Consider the following 16,290-nt stretch of genomic DNA (forward strand, 5'->3'; position numbering starts at 1 on the left):
AATTTATATATTTTAAAAGAAGATTTTATACCACAACTATAAAGAGGAATTTAATATCATAAATAGAAGATAAATCTAAAAATAAAACCTCAAAATATATAAAATGTAATTTGTTACTTAGATTTAAAATAATAAAACAAATTATTAATATATAAACAAATTATTAAAATGCACACCCCAAAATAAATTACGAGAATAACTGAGCTTTTCAGGATCAGTCAAGAATAGTGACTGGATGTTTGGCATCACGTTCCCTGTCTTGGGCTTAGTTAGAAACTGAATATCAGGAGGGAAGGTAATTTGCTGAAGATCAAAACAAAGTAGAGGCAGAGCTGGATCTATAGCCTGAGACTAATGAATCGCAGTTGCAGAGAGTGGTCTCAAAAACAGAGAATTCAGAAAGGAACACCAGCTCCTGATGGTGTGAGGGCTCAGTCAGGGGACAGGAGCTTGGTGCATGGTAGAGTAAAAAGAATATAAACACTGAAGTCTACAAGGCTGTGGTCATGTTGTGAATAGGCCGGTAAAGCCATGTTACCATAAGCCTATGACTACTATTTGAACCTCAGTTTTCTAACTAACTCACAAATTGTAGAACTGCGAGAAGACAATCAGACACAAGTACTGAGTGCTCAGCCCAGTGGTTACACAATCAGTAGAAGTTTCCTTCCTTCCTCTCCCATCTTTGTATCACCAACACTGCCACAGACCTACCCACCACTAGCTATATCTCCTTTTAAAGGAGATATGGATTTTTTTTCTTCTGAATAATCCAGTCCTGATTTCTCTCCATCACTGCCCTGTGTCCAGTGCTGGGAGAAAGGACTTCATCTGTGCTGGGCTGCTTGGCAAGGAGAGGCAGCAGCTTCCTGGTATCTTTTGGGGGTTGGGTCTGTAAAGATGAAGATGGCCTAGAGATGACTTCTAAAAGCCTCAGGTAACCCTCAGCTTTCAGTTGCAATGGGAGGGCTGCAGGTTTTAGGGGGTAGCACATGAGCCCAGGGATATTCTCAGGTTCCTGATCCAGTGGATACTCAAAGGCCTCTTGGGAAGTTCGACCCCAAGAAAGCTGTGGGGGACAGGGCTGTGGGGAACCTAAAAAAGTCTAGAGTGCAGCATTTGATAATTGTGAAGATGAGAAGCAGGCAACGGGACCTAAGAAATAGCTGGGAGTTGGGTATTCAGTTTCCATGGGAAAAGGGGCAGCTGAAACTTGGAAGTAGGGAGAGGAAAGAAAGATGGGGCTGCTAGTCTCCGTGGCAACAGGGAGGGGAGCAGAACTTTCCATCACTCAGAGAGTAAGATTAGTTGAGGGAAAAGTTTGAAACATGTGGCCCATCCCCAGACTGGAACATGGGGAAAGTAGACTACCGAAGAGAAACATGGGATGATTTCAGGTGTGAAAATAACAGCAGGACACAGTCAAGCAGAGAACTGAAATTGACACTTTCAGGTATACTTGAGATTCCTTGTGTTCTTGAAAAGAATCCAGATGTTTCTGGATTTTTTTTTTTTTTTTTTTTTTTTTCGGGACGCAGGCCTCGCACTGTTGTGGCCTCTCCCGTTGCAGAGCACAGGCTCCGGACGCGCAGGCTCAGCGGCCATGGCTCACGGGCCCAGCCGCTCCGCGGCATGTGGGATCTTCCCGGACCGGGGCACGAACCCGTGTCCCCTGCATCGGCAGATGGTCTCTCAACCACTGCGCCACCAGGGAAGCCCCTCTGGATTCTTTTTGATGCCAAGGAATACAGACAGCAAAGTAGCCAGGAGATTGCCAACTGGGGGGAAGTAGTGGACCACCCACAATGAAAATCGCCTGGGAGTTGCAGCTAGATTCCAAGAGGGATGCATGATGCCATCACGTGTAGTAGGATGGGTCCAAGCTGGCAACAGCGAACGACTGGCGATGGACTAAGCTGACAGAACCAACCACGAGTCCATGAGTCTCAGACCTCAGCATCAGATATCCAGCAACAAGGCAAAGAACAGAGCCTAGAAAGACCAAAGAAGCAAGAGGACCCCCTCAAAGAGGCTGTGGATGTGTATCTAGGCACACTTCTTTCCAATCATATGACTCCAGATCGTCACATCTCCAGATAGCATGCAAAGGAAGTGGAGAAGAAAATCTGAACAATAGGGCGTATACCCAAGAGACCAAACCATCAAAGATATGATTTAAATTAGCAAAGACTTGAGATATGTTAACTGGCAAGTTAAATTTTTTTTCCCCATAGTTCCCAGAGGGAAGTGTGGCCCCAGAGTAACATTAGCTCAAATTTAGGAGGAAAAAAAGTACATTCATCTAAGTGAAGTCTTAAATTTTCAATTTCAGGACATTTTTTACCTTTACCATATTTTTCAACACTTTGAAAACAGGGACTGTGACTATTTCTCTCATATATCAGGCACATATCAGGAATTCAACATCTGTTGAAAAAAATGAAACGGATGAATGACCCTAAATAAATGGCTGACTCTGGAACAGCACAGTCTAGGTTTTAGTTCATAGCGTAAAATAGCTCACTGATTTTCCTCAGGTTTGAAAACAAGCACTGGAAATAAAATTCCTTTACTTTACACAACTTCTTAGGTCATAAATATAAGGTCCTGAAACAATTTAAACTAAGAGACTTTGCGGTAGGCAGAAACGGGATCCTGTTAGCCCTCTGTAATTTGTTAATGACCTCTAAGGCAGACAGCCCCGATATTTCTGCTCCAAATTGTTGGAAATATGTCTGGACCATGATGCAATCACTGCAAAGATTCTGAGAAAATCAGTATTCCCTCCAGTGACATCCAAAAAAGAATCAAACCAAACTTTTCAACTGGATTTTATGAACTCCATGACCAATTTAAATTCCCATTACAGTACAATATTGACAGAAAGAGGTATCTTACCTGTCAATATCTGTTGATTAGTATTGCATCTTGTTTTAGAGAGCCTCATTTATCCTCAAGATGAATCTTAAAAGTACATTTTGAATAGAAGTTAGGCTTTGGGAAACACACTGAAGAAAATGCAAATAAAAAATATTTTAAACTCTTAAAAAGATGTGTCCTCTACTGCTCCTCTAGAACTCTAGACAGTCAAGAGTGACTTTTCCTAAACCGGTTGTTCCATACAGAGTTACTCGGCTGGGTGTGGTGGTGCTGCTCCTCCATATAATAAATGTAATAATGTATCATCACACTCCCTTTGGACTCCATAAAAGGCCATTGTCTGCCTGTCAGATTACTGGCTTGATTGTCATGTATTTTCAGAACCAAAGTATCTAGATAAAGCATTGTACAAAAGTTGTACCTACCTGTTTTAAATCACCTTTAGTATAGACAGTGGTTAAAAACAGACTCTGCCTCATTAAGGTTTGGATTCCAGCGGTTCCATTTACTTCACAATAAACGCTATGTCGCCCACCATCTTTAAAAGGGGGATAATGCTATTCTCCTAGTGGGACTGCTGTGAGGATTAAATGAGTAATTATTTGCAAAGCCCTCAGAACAGCGCCTGGCAACAGCCAGTACTAATGTGTTCATTTTAAGACCATTATCCCCACAGAATCTCATGGCTTTAAATTTAAATACCCTTAAAGAGAAATCAAAACTGTTGCATTTTCTCAAAGCTCCCTAATTTTATTAGTTGCTCGAGGCTTTCCAAGCATTTAGAACACTGCAGATAGCAAGGAAGGTAAAGTCAATGGAAAAGAGAGAGAGAAAAAAGGAACCCAGTTGTTTGCTAGTTGCATTAAAATATTCTCCGTTTGAAAATTCGAGTATGAATGCCCTCCTTGGTCATCCTTTGCATTTACACATTTTCTGCGAAACCAGATTTTGTTTTTAAGACCGTACACAATCCAAGAAAAAAGCACAGCATTTCTTTCTGAGCCATACTGTGATCCGGATGAACAGCGGAGGCTTAAAAGCTAGGGTCGGCCATTAAGACCTCACTGAGACGTTCAATCACTCGAATTATCAGAAAAACAGCACGAGCGCCACGAGGCCTCAGACCCACGCTGAACTTGCCCTGGAGTGGAGCATCCAGGGGCAAAGCGAGTCTCCGACCCGACCCGGGCACACGGCTACGCCTCACCGCGGGCTTCGCTTCTCTCGCAGAGAACCAGAGGCTTCCTCCGCACGCCTCCCCGGTGCTTTTAAAGCCCAGGAGAGAGAGGAGCCCAGGCGAGGACAGCTCCTAGCGACCAAGAGCGGAGAGCCTACACTCAGACCCCGACTCAACTCCCGACTACCGACTGCGGGAAAATGCGCCCGCGCGGCGGCGGCGGCGGCGGCGGCGGCGGCGGAAACGGGAGCGGCGGGGTGGTGGGAGTTTCCGGCGTGCGCGGCGGAGCGCTCGGACTGGGGCACGGCCGGCTCCTAATAGCGCACAATGAGACAGCGCTGAGCGCCGGAAGTGGGGCTGGAGGAAAACACGGAGAGGGAGCCCGGCCGGGACAGGAAGAGGCGGGGGGCCGCGGCGGAGGTGGTGAGTGCTCACGGGCACCGGTTCCCCCGTGTCCCTGTCAGACTCGCGTCCGGGGAGGGTCTTGGGTGGGTTCTCGGGTCTGCACAGTCGACGGTGGGCCCGGCCCAGGAGTTACGTTGGCTGCATCCTCCGCCGGCCTCCTCTCCCCAGTTGCGAGGTCCAGGGAACCCCCGAGCCGGTGGGGACTGAGCTGTCGGGCTCGAGTCCGCGTCTTCACTTTGTGTCAGACCCTGCGGGGGCTGGAGAAGAAGGGATCTGGGTGGAGGCACTCGGCCCCAGCCCCTTGTCCGGCCGGGGAGACCCCGGAACCCTATCGAGGAGGCAGGTCACTTCCTGCTTCCTGGTCCCCGCGGTGGCTTCTTGGCCAGGACTGCGGAGACGCCTCCTGTTTCTCCGCCTCCGACCCAAAGGGTGGAAAACGAGGCAGATCGGGGGTGGGGCGGTCCCATGGGGATCGAAGAGGGAGAATTGCTGTTCGTGACAAAACCAGACTTGTTTGGGGTGGGAGGATGAGGACTGGGGGGATTAGCTTGAGTTGTCCCTTGGTCAGAAAGCCAGCCCCACTGACCAGAGCGGAGCCTTGGTCGGGAGCCCTCCGTAGCCCAAGAGATCGAAGCCTGTCGTTCTGAATAGTCTCAGGCGGAGCCGAGGTGCCGGGGTACGTAGAAGGGACTGAAAAGTGGAGTTGAGAGATGTACTGCGTTTACAAAGTTTCGGTTACTTTGTAGTAACACTTAAAAGTAATTGCCAGCTTGTTTTTAAAAGACTGGGGAGTTCTCTAAAGTATAGGCTTGGGCTGAGGTATTTGGTTTTGGGGGGCTTTGGGGGATTCTGAAGAAAAGAGCTTTTGTTATATCTGTATAATATCTATGAAGAATATTATAGAATTAAGCCTCCTAACTTCTAGTATAACGCACTAATTATTGGAACGTGATGGAAATTAGGAAAAGAAGGGTTTCTTACAAGCTTTTGAGCATCTGTGCAATAAATGTGTGGTACTTTGTGAACTTAGTATGATACCTTGTTATAGTTGGTCTCCAAAATGCCTTCTTCCAGGTGAAGATTAAGAAAATTGAAGTCAAAGATCATGGGAGATGCCACAAAACCTTATTTTGTGAGGCGTGCTAAAGAGCGAGGGACTCCAGATGATGAGGATTTCAGAAGGGGTCACCCCCAACAAGATTATTTAATAATGGATGATTATGCTAAAGGCCATAGCAGTAAAATGGAAAAAGGCCTTCCAAAAAAAAAAGGAACACCAGGGAACTATGGGAATACCCCCAGAAAAGGACCATATGCTGTTTCTAGCAATCCATATGCATTTAAGAACCCAATTTACAGTCAACCCGCTTGGATAAATGACAACCACAAAGATCAGAGTAAAAGATGGCTATCTGATGAACTTGCTGGTAATTCAGACAGTTGGAGAGAATTCAAACCTGGACCTAGAATTCCTGTTACAAACCGACCAAGAAGAGACTCTTTTCAAGAAAGTGAAGATGGGTATAGGTGGCAAGATGGAAGAGGGTGCAGAACTGTAAGACGACTATTTCATAAAGACCTGACAAGCCTCGAAACTATGTCAGAAATGGAAGCAGGAAGCCCTGGTAATGTTTCCAACTTGTCAAGTTACAACCCTGACGTCAGCAATGTCTTTTATTTTTCATTCAAATGAGTTTTATTATTTTCAGCAATGCAGTTCCAGTTTTTCATAGTTTCTGCTTATTTAATGTGATTATTTTAAGGATTGTAATCATGTTTTTTGGGCAACTTCAATATGTTGCATGTATTTCCCTTTAAAAGTTCACTTTGCCACAAGGGTTATTTTACTTTAGTAAAACTATATTTCCCATTGGTACTTTTTACAGAAGAGGGTGATGATATCCCCCTGGGGATATATCGTAATTTCTGAGGGGTATGTATGTGTTTTCTAAATTATGTATTTTAATTTTGTACTTGAATAATGAATGTATCTGTAATATAAACAACAGAATATAAAGCTTAAAAAAAAACTTATTCTATGTAAAAACACGATGTAAACTGCATATATCTCCTGCTACAGAGGGATATGTGTCTTTTGTGTGGATCTCAATCTCTAGAGAAGGACAGTGCAAGATTTTTTTTCTCAAAAGTGAACATGGTAAACAGGTTGAAAAACATTGTTTAGAAAGTCAGAAATTCAGATAAGATAAAAGCTTGTCCTTTTAGTTTCAGTAAAACCAAAAGCCTTCTAAGCACCCTATGTGCTTGATAATAATTGCCCCAGAGTTATTATTTATACCTTTTTCTAAAAGGTGAATAGATTTTGTCCATGTAGCATAAGAACAGAAGAATCAACCAGCCTCGTAAATCTTTAAGCTAAAAAGTACTTGAAGGAATTGCAGTGCTCTGTCATGGTGTATCAAAGGTAGAATCACAATTTTATTCAATACAAAGCAGGTAGCTGTGTCTCTGGAGAGGTTAAATTTATCCAGACTTGTTTATGCAGAGTGGTAGATGAGGAAGTGGAACTGAAATCAAGTACTGTGCTGCTCTGGCCATGAACTCGGCCTGGAATCTGACAGAGGGAACTGAACACGTATTCATAGTTTCTGGCCTTTCGTTTCTAAAAGTCTGTGTATATTTAAGTAGTTCTTTATTACTGTGTCCAGGCGAGACATGGACATTCTAATTTAGTTACCAATTGTTGGTCTTTCAGAAAAGAAAAAGTTGATCTTAAGCAGCATTACCAAAAGAAAGATTTATAGGTCAAAAGTTTGCAACCAGATAGATATTAAAAGAGACTGTTTACAGACCAAAAACCTCTTATTCTGTATTCTATATTCTATATTCTTATTCTATATTCTGCCTAGTCTTAAAAGCAAAGCTTAAGTGATTTTGAATAGGACCTGCATTTTTACTATCTTTTTGTTGAAGTCAATCCAAAAGTCCTGTGTTTGCGATATATGAAATTATATGTGTGTGCTTTCAGTTTCCAAATGAAGGACTGTTCAGTTTCTATTCCTTGAAAAATCTTCATGAAGAAAATATTAAGCTTTGGCATAACATTGCTTACTGTAGTGAGAAATTCAGTTTAAAGTATAAACTTTACACTGTACTCAGAGGATCCTAAAAAGGATCTCACTAAAGGGACTGAAATTTTCCTTAAATCAAACTTATATCTTAATACGGAAGGAAGATATTAAGTTTGATTCCTTAAATCAAACTTAATATCTTAATATTCCTTAAATCAAACATATCTTAATCATCTTCTTAAATGATGCAAGAAGATATAATGAAAATTATCTTAGAGTTGCTTTGTTTTTTAATGCTAACTTTCTATTTTTCAGTTCTACTTTACTGCCCCTACTTCATTCCTCATATATCCTAGATTGCCAATTTAATATATTTGGGACAATGCCATTAATGATCTTAGCTGGAAAATATCTGCTCAAATGCACTTGTCCTTTGTGAATGGAGTAATGGACCATATGCAAATGAAATATGAGAAACTTGGAGTACTGTATACAGAGAATTCATATTACTACAAAAAGCCTGGGATGAGCCAGGTAGTCTTCCTTTAAGTAATTATGGGAATTTTTTTTAGCAATACCCAGCTTTGCCTTTCTAGATTCCCTTCAATGAGATTTTAACTGTTTTTACCATGCAGGCCTATGAAACTCAGTTCAGAAGTTTGTATTGCCTTGTCAGTTCCTGCCTTTTTTTTTTTTTTTAAACAAACTAAGTGGTAGGGAGTTCTGGTCTATTTTAGATGTGAATGGGTTTGCTACAAGAAGGGATTTTTCTTATACTGTTAGATAGAAAGATGAATTTCAGAATTCCATCCATGCTCTAATCTCTGTTTTAAATCCCTTTATTGGATTTAGTCACGTGTCCCTGGACAAGTTACTTATTTTCTTGGACCAGCATGTTCCCTATCTGTATAATGGGGATAATATTAGCATCCATGACAGGATCACTGTAGGGATTAATCTGAGGCAGTGCACATAAAGTGCTTACATTGCATCTGTCACATGATAAAATACTCAGTATTGGTAGCTGCAGTTATTGTCATCATCAGACAATTTGTGCAGCCATCCACTTCTGTGTATAAAATAAGGCGTTAACTGTGCTCTTTGGAGGGAAATTAAAGTCACTCTTTCTAGAAAAATGATAGCAAATATAGTAAGAAGCCTTTGTGATCAAGAGAGAGGAGATGAAAAAAGGAATTTGGTTTCATATCAGTTTTTGTTTTGTGAACTAACAATGGACTTCTGTGATGATGTTGCACATGTTAGTGTAAACCTTTAATGAGTGTTTGCCTAAGAAACTTTGCCCTGAAAACTGAAGTCAGATGCAGTTATTTAGAGTTTTTAATGATAAGCAAATTAAATGAGAATAGACACACCTCTGAGTTAAAAGAATTGCTTATCTCAAAGGTTTATGCGGATCAGGAGTACTGTCCTTAAAAGACTGTGATAATTTAATTGGGCATAGGGGGAGTGTTAAAAAGCAATAGACCGTTTTTGACTACTTAACCTTTTAGTATTCTATTTGTCCCATTTTGATTGCTTTAAAAAAAAAAAAAGACAACTGTATTTGTCCTAATACTTGTTTAATTTTTTTTAATTTCTGCTGTATTTGCAGAATTTCATTATATTCATCTCAGGGTAGTTTGAGTACAGTGCTTGCTGCTTTTCTTTTAGAGCTGTTGGCAATAGCTGTTTTTAAAATTAGAGGTCCTATACGTCCCTTTCCTGACATTATTTCTTTTCAGTCGACTGATTCATCATACTTGCTATACAAATAATGAGTTCCACTGAAAACTTGACATGGCAGTTGCCTCAGGCAGAGCATTTCAGTAGGTTTATATTTTCAGAGAGTAAATTTTGGTAAGCCATTTAAAAACTATTCAGTCCACTTATCACAATTTTAATTGCGGAAATGAATTTCATTTTACTCTTATGTGGTACTAGTAGCTTCATTTTCAGAACTTGATAGAAATTACCAAAGCTATTAAAAACAATTTTTTGTAGATCAGTCCCACAAGCATCTTCAGTTTTACTGAAGTTGAAAAGTTATAAGTTTAAAAAAGGAATAGATTCATTTATTAGTTATAAGGACTGTAGAACTAACAGCAGGGTTTATAAACAAATGAATTAGTCTGTACTTGTAGAAAACTTTTATTTCAACTGCTAATTGTTTTTTTCCTTTGAAATATGCTCAGTGTGCAGGCCGTTCAAAGAAGCTAAAATGAAAGTAAAGATAAAATGGGTAATAGTTATCCTCGGTAAATACAGTTTTGGCTTGGACTTCTTGATATTAATGTGGGGGAGGGCCCAATAATATGAATGCTAAATTTACAATTTAGTGATGGATTTTCACTCCAGATAAGAATGTAGTTGATTTCTGAGTTCTTTGGAGATAGACTGTCCATCTTTGCTCCATTGAGACTGTTCACTTATAAAAAATGAAAACAGATGTGGATAGTTTTCATTAGAATACCAGGTATACTTACAGGTGTACTAGGAAGCGTTAGATACATGTACATTATATATTATGATATATTAATTACATTAGAATTACAGGTGTACTTCAAAGGATAATTTTTACTATTGCTTGAGTATGCTCAGCAGTATACCAGGAAGAGATGATAAAATCAAATTTTATGGTTGAAGTAGAATTCTTTTAAGTTTTCCAAAAAGGTGGTTTCTGTGGATTGGTGTATCCAAATGTGAGGAGCTTAACAGTATTTAAGCATTTTATCCATGGGAGAGGTATACCTTTCCTTTTGTTCTGTGTTCAGATGTCATTCAGATATCACATGATTTCATTAATATGTAAGTTCTGCTTTTTACTCAGAGTGGTGTTATTCAGTATTGCCAATAATATTTTCCCACTAACTTAAGAAAACAAGAAGCAGAGGTCCAGACCTAGGAAGCCACGGAGGACTAGAAATGAGGAAAATGAACAGGATGGAGACTTGGAAGGCCCTGTGATTGACGAGTCTGTGCTTTCAACTAAGGAGCTACTGGGCTTACAGCAGGCTGAGGAGCGATTGAAAAGAGACTGCATTGACAGGCTGAAAAGGGTAACAGCCTTTTGTTAGTTAAAATTTGTTAGTTAAAATCCTTGTTTTGGTTTAATCTATTAGTAATTGGGAACATGTGCTTTGATGAATTATATATCCTACTTTGATATTTAAGCACTACAAGTCAAAAGTGATACTGTTTGATTTAATAGAATTACTTTTTTTTTAAGAATTATTTTTCAAAAATGATTATTAGCATAGTGATAAAGAGTGATAGTACTATATTAACAGTTTTTAAAGTGAATGAGAAATCATCTCCTGGCCAGTTTTTGTTTACCTGTATTTTGTCTCTGTACATCTTTCTCTCTATATGTCTCTATAAATATGTGCTTATGTGTATGTCTCTATAAATCTATTCAAATTGTAGCGACCGAGAAACTACCCTACAGCAAAGTACACCTGCAAACTCTGTGATGTTTTAATTGAATCCATTGCATTTGCTCATAAGCATATCAAAGAGAAGAGACACAAGAAAAACATTAAGGTAAGTTTACTATAACCCAAACAAATATGTTTACTTGTCAGTTATTACTTGTCATCTTTATGACTTTCCTTAAGATTATGGTATTAGTAATTTTGCTACTTATATTGCTGAATTTATTTTGACCAAAATATTTTATACTGGTCAGATATGTTTGCTGGGCAGTCTTGTGAATTTCCTTAGGACAGTATCAGGATGAATGAAGCCAATGGTAGGACCTAGATATATGTCCTTAGGTCAGTAATAATAAAGTAAATAATTTGCCATTGCTATTTCTAAAGTTCTTTCTTTACACTTTTTCCTTATTCCTGTCTTCCCTCTATTATCACTTTATGTGCATAAAGAAGTGTGTGCGTGTTTGATAAGATGAAGACTAAAACAGCTAAAGTGAGAAGGAGGGCTAAGAAAAATATTCCAGAATACTGTACAGGGTGTTGTCTCTGTGAATAGTAGAAGGTAAAAACTGTGTGAATCATTTTTAATCTCAACATTGATATTAAAAGGAGAAGCAGGAGGAAGAGTTGCTCACCACGTTACCCCTGCCTACACCCTCCCAGATAAATGCGATTGGTATTGCCATTGACAGAGTGGTACAGGAGTTTGGCTTACACAATGAGAACTTGGAACAGAGACTAGAAATTAAACGTATCATGGAAAATGTGTTCCAACACAAGTTACCAGGTATTTTCTAGATTTGTTTTTCTTTTTAGCTACCTAAAAGTACCCCATTCATTTTTCCTACCAGTAGTAATTTTTGCCTAATAGAAATTGATTTGCCATGTCCTGAAGCTCTCAATTTTATTGTATGTTTTTGTTTCTCCTGGCTTACCCTAAGGTAACAAAGACTTTTACATATGTTGTCATTAACCTGTCTTCATTGTGAGTTTCATTGTGTCTGTCCATTTACATGCCCCGTATTATTAGAGCACCATGGGACTCTTGTATATCTGTTTACCTTTCTATTTATTTATTTACTTTCTATCTCTAAGTTCAGTTTCTTTTTTTTTAATTGAAGTATAATTGACTTACAATATATTAGTTTCAGGTGTACAACATAGTGATACAGTATTTTTTATACATTACAAAATGATCACCACACCTTTCTACCTATTTACATTGACACAATATTTTGAGTTAAAATAAAGAAAAGTATCCTGGAGTCATTATCAGGTTATCTGTGTCCATAAAAGGTTCTATTTAACCGCACTTAAAAGAATTGCACCATCTAAAATGAGCTTTCAAAACTAATTTGTAAGAGATTTTGTGCAGTGTTGAATTGATTTTTCCAAGTTATGTCTGTGGAACCATGGAAAACTATTTTTTTTCAAAGCTCCACAAGTGATTCTGATCCACAGCCAGGGTTGAAATCACTATTTGAATTTAGCGCCATACCACCCATAAAACTGTTTGTTCTACTGAAAGATCATTCATATAGTATATGATTCATATTAATATATATCTGTTAAAAAAAATAAAGGGCAAGATTCTGCTCATCCCCCTGTATAGGTGTCTCATCCTTTATGTTGTAGACAAGCTCCTGAGAAGTCATTTGTAATTTTGATTTTTGCCATAGATTTTCATTGTAAAATTGAATGTGCTTTGTCGTGGAAAACCTGTTAAAACCCAAAGAAGTTGTTTGACTTAACAAACCTGGAAAAAAAAAAATACAAAGTCCCCTGGTGAGAAGGGGTAATTTTTTGGCACAACAATAGTAAAACATTGGGGAAAATGCTGTAAAATAAATATAGGTGGTACACATACACACGTCTTCCTCTGAACTGTGAATCTCTTGCTGCCTAACATTTTAAGTTATATCAGTGATACTATAATTATTTTCTAAACTTTTCCTAAAGGGATTATATTATGTTAAATTAAGCTTTTTTTCATAATACAATGAGTATTCATATTGAAAAGTAACTTTATGCTGATTTTTGTGATTATTGTTTTACTGAAACATGATCTTTATAGTAAATTATACCTATGTACGCTTTCAAAAAGGTGAATTGTTTGTATTAACTCTTCAGTATATACATACTATCAGGTTTACAAACGTATGACAAAGTTAGGCATCCCTTTTCGACTTCCACATTTAAAAAATCATTTCAAATAGTATTTTCTGCACAAAACATGAAATAGTAAAGTAAGTTTTAACATGTTTTACAACTGATATGAAAAGAGTGGCTATTAAACTAAACTGCAGTCAATACAGTCTTCCCTTTTAAATAAAATAAAATGAAGACAAGAGCAAAGAGTCACCCATTCTTGTCCTTTGCTTATGCCAGACTTGAACACTTTTTCTTTTGTGTGTAGTTCTAATTGATGGTTACATTTCTGAAATAGCAGTGTCTTGTAATAACTTTTGAGAAATTTTAGTTTATTTATGACTTGTATTTATTCAATTTTTTTTGTTTTAGATTGTTCTCTGAGATTATATGGGTCATCCTGTAGCAGATTGGGTTTCAAAAATTCAGATATAAACATTGACATTCAATTTCCAGCCATTGTAAGTACAAAGTGAAATGTTAGAATTTTCACAGAGTGGTACAGAAATTCATTTTTTCCCCAAATGTGAGCTATATATGGATATATTTTAGATACTTGAAGACAGTTTAAGTGTGATTTTTTTTCCTAAAACTGCATTGTTTTTAAAAGTATAATTTTTTTTCCTAAAATTGCTGTTTTTATGTTCTTCTGCATGCCTTCAATTTTAGAGCATTTCTTTTTATTCTACAGATCTTTCATACTTTCTTCAGACACTGGTCTTCTAACCATGTGAATCTGATCGGGTAATTTAGGTCTGTTAACTTGAAAGGATTAAATTATCTTGATAAGTCAACTTTCCAATGGCAGGAAAGGGTTTCAGATTTCAAATTGTGTATCTATATAAACATTTATGACCTGCAAGCTTAATTTGTTCCTGAGTTTCCTTATATACACCCACCTTGTAAAAATAGTTATGCTTTTGAAGAACTACACCTAGCCTAGATTTCTGGTTTAAACATGGTTCAAAAAGATGTTGATAAGTCAGAACTTTAAAACTGGAAGGCACTTTGGTAGATTATCCATTTACTTACTGGTGGTTCCTGCAGGCCAGTTTGCAAATGGTTTATGCCCATTTACTTGTGTTGCTACTTAAAAATAAAAATGATTCCTAGTCTCTTCCCCCAGATGTTCTGTTTCACAACTTCTCATTCCTTGCCATCCCTGACTGCTATAGCTACCTGGTCAGCTGACCAATAGATTTTACTGTTCTTTTAACCTTAAATTCTGCTTAATAATTTACCAGCATAGCAGTTATTTTGATTTCATGTCATTCATTCATTTAGCAAATATTCAGTGAGTTTGAGTATATGTCAAGCACCATACTAGGTTCTAGAGGACAAAACAGATATCATTCCTCCCTCCTGGAATTCATACTAGGGAAGGAGATAAGTAATTATGTATGTATAATTAATTATAATGAGAGCTATGCAGGGAAACAAGGTTCTGTGAGAGAAAATAATAGAGTGTAGATATAGCTGTCCTGAAGGCCCCTTTGAAGGGATTACATTTAAACTGAACTCTAAAAGATGAAAATGGGTGGGGACAGTGAAAGGGTAAAAGAGTGCTTCAGCCTGAGGGCACATCATTTGTGAACAGTGAATTTGGCCTATTCAAGGCATGCTAAAAGGAAAATTGTAAGGGCTGTGGTGAAGGCACCTTGAGAAAGAATAGTTTAAGATTAGGATAGAGGAGTAATCTGGGGCCCAACGTACAGGAAGCCAGAATTTCATTTTGACCTAAGGGCATTAAGAAGCCAGACTGAGAGTTTTAAGGAGGGTCACAACTAGATCTAATGTATGATTTTAAGTGGTTTTGGTTCCTGTGTGGAGCAAAGATTAATAGAGAAAGGCAAGACTAAAGTGGAGACCCGGGTAAGCAATCTGTTGAAGTAGTCTCACAGAGTGAGAAGTAATATTGTTAACAGTTTGACAACCTCTAGCCACAACTTTGAGATTTGCTGAGAGGCTAATTACCTCGGGAATTAGTGAATCAGGAGTTAACTGCATAGTAGGTCTCTTTTTGCCCACACTCATCCTCTTTTTGCTCATCTCTCTGTGTCTGACTGATGTGTGCTCACAGCACAATGATTAATTCCTTTACTCTGGTAGCAAGGTGCTTTCTAATTTGGAAAAGAATTTGGGTAATTTCAAACGACTGTGTATTATCTCAGTGAAGCAAAAGTACTTATGGATTATTTGATATATTCACTGATTTATTTCCTAGATGTCTCAGCCAGATGTTCTCTTACTTGTCCAAGAATGTTTAAAGAACAGTGGTAAGGCCAAATTCTTTCCACATTTTGCTCTTAAATTTTTCTTTTGTCTATAATTTGAATATCTTATTTCTCAAACTTTGAAAATAAGAAGTCATGTTTTTTGATTTACTTATATGGGTAATATCCAAACAAAAAACTAAAGGAAATGCCCATGAATTATGAGCAAGTTAATTAGAGTCTTGTTAGTTGTCCTACTATGCAGAATAATTATTTTGTAAGTAAAGCTTTTAGCTTGGTGATAATGTCATAATTTAGAAAGATTATATTAGCCCTAGGCTGAGAGTAAAAAGAATTAAAATATGTAAAATTTACTTTTGAGGGTAAAAAACTAAAGGATAATCTTTTTAATTCTATGGTTTAAATTAGTACTTTACAAATAATAAATAGTGTGGCCCAGCCCAGATGAATGAATCAACAAATAGTTGTTCCCAGTTAGGTTTATCAGTAGTCCAGAGTAATGTCCAACTGGGGCTTGATGGCTTATGTGCTTTCCATAGGCCTCATTCAATTGTCTCATCCCTTGAATTAGTCTTTCCCATCCTTTTAGTTTTGATTGAATGAAACATTTAAACATTTCTTCTTACTTCAGTCAGTATGTATTTTGACCCCATGTATTTTAGTAGCTTTTGCAGCAATTTTTTTTAATGTCCTATTCATATTTCTAATTATGTTACCCACGTAACATTTAAATGTTCTAATTCAATTATGTAGTCATTTCTAATCAGACATTAGTTTTTCAAAATAAGGATTTTAAATTAATGTGATTACTTGATTCTTGAATATAATACTTTTTTCCTTTTCAAGTCACTTTTATTTCATTATCATCTCTTGAGAACCTTATTTTGTAATGGTCTTTCAAAAGGTCAAACAGATAATTCACAACTGGTACTTGTACTTTATCTAGTTGTGCTTTTAAACAAAGGCTTAGTTAACTAACCTAT

General features: G+C 37.9%; 1 protein-coding gene and 1 long non-coding RNA gene across 6 annotated transcripts in view; one reads left to right on the forward strand and one right to left on the reverse strand.

Annotated features, from left to right (window-relative positions):
• Positions 1-1,503: 1,503 nt before the first annotated feature.
• LOC114884295 lies at positions 1,504-4,102 on the reverse strand. The gene is made up of 3 exons (XR_003790820.1): positions 3,306-4,102; positions 2,899-2,964; positions 1,504-2,427 (listed from the first exon to the last, which is right to left on the reverse strand). It is a non-coding gene; the product is annotated as an uncharacterized LOC114884295 (long non-coding RNA).
• A 238-nt stretch (positions 4,103-4,340) lies between these two features.
• Positions 4,341-16,290, forward strand: part of TUT7 (terminal uridylyl transferase 7) — a 67,272-nt gene continuing 55,322 nt past the window's right edge. For 3 of the 5 annotated variants that reach the window (XM_029203195.1, XM_029203196.1, XM_029203194.1), the window contains exons 1-7: positions 4,342-4,480; positions 5,537-6,087; positions 10,369-10,550; positions 10,918-11,034; positions 11,535-11,712; positions 13,446-13,534; positions 15,298-15,349. In XM_029203195.1, the coding sequence (XP_029059028.1) occupies positions 5,568-6,087; positions 10,369-10,550; positions 10,918-11,034; positions 11,535-11,712; positions 13,446-13,534; positions 15,298-15,349 (1,138 nt within the window). In that variant the 5' untranslated portion in view covers positions 4,342-4,480; positions 5,537-5,567. Of the gene's footprint in view, positions 4,481-4,916; positions 5,139-5,536; positions 6,088-10,368; positions 10,551-10,917; positions 11,035-11,534; positions 11,713-13,445; positions 13,535-15,297; positions 15,350-16,290 lie in introns of those variants that run through there. The other 2 variants (XM_029203192.1, XM_029203193.1) reach the window with 2 other exon arrangements.

Source organism: Monodon monoceros, unplaced genomic scaffold (genome assembly GCF_005190385.1).
Source record: "Monodon monoceros isolate NGI ecotype Baffin Bay Population unplaced genomic scaffold, NGI_Narwhal_1 Super_Scaffold_5, whole genome shotgun sequence".
NCBI lineage: Eukaryota > Metazoa > Chordata > Mammalia > Artiodactyla > Monodontidae > Monodon > Monodon monoceros.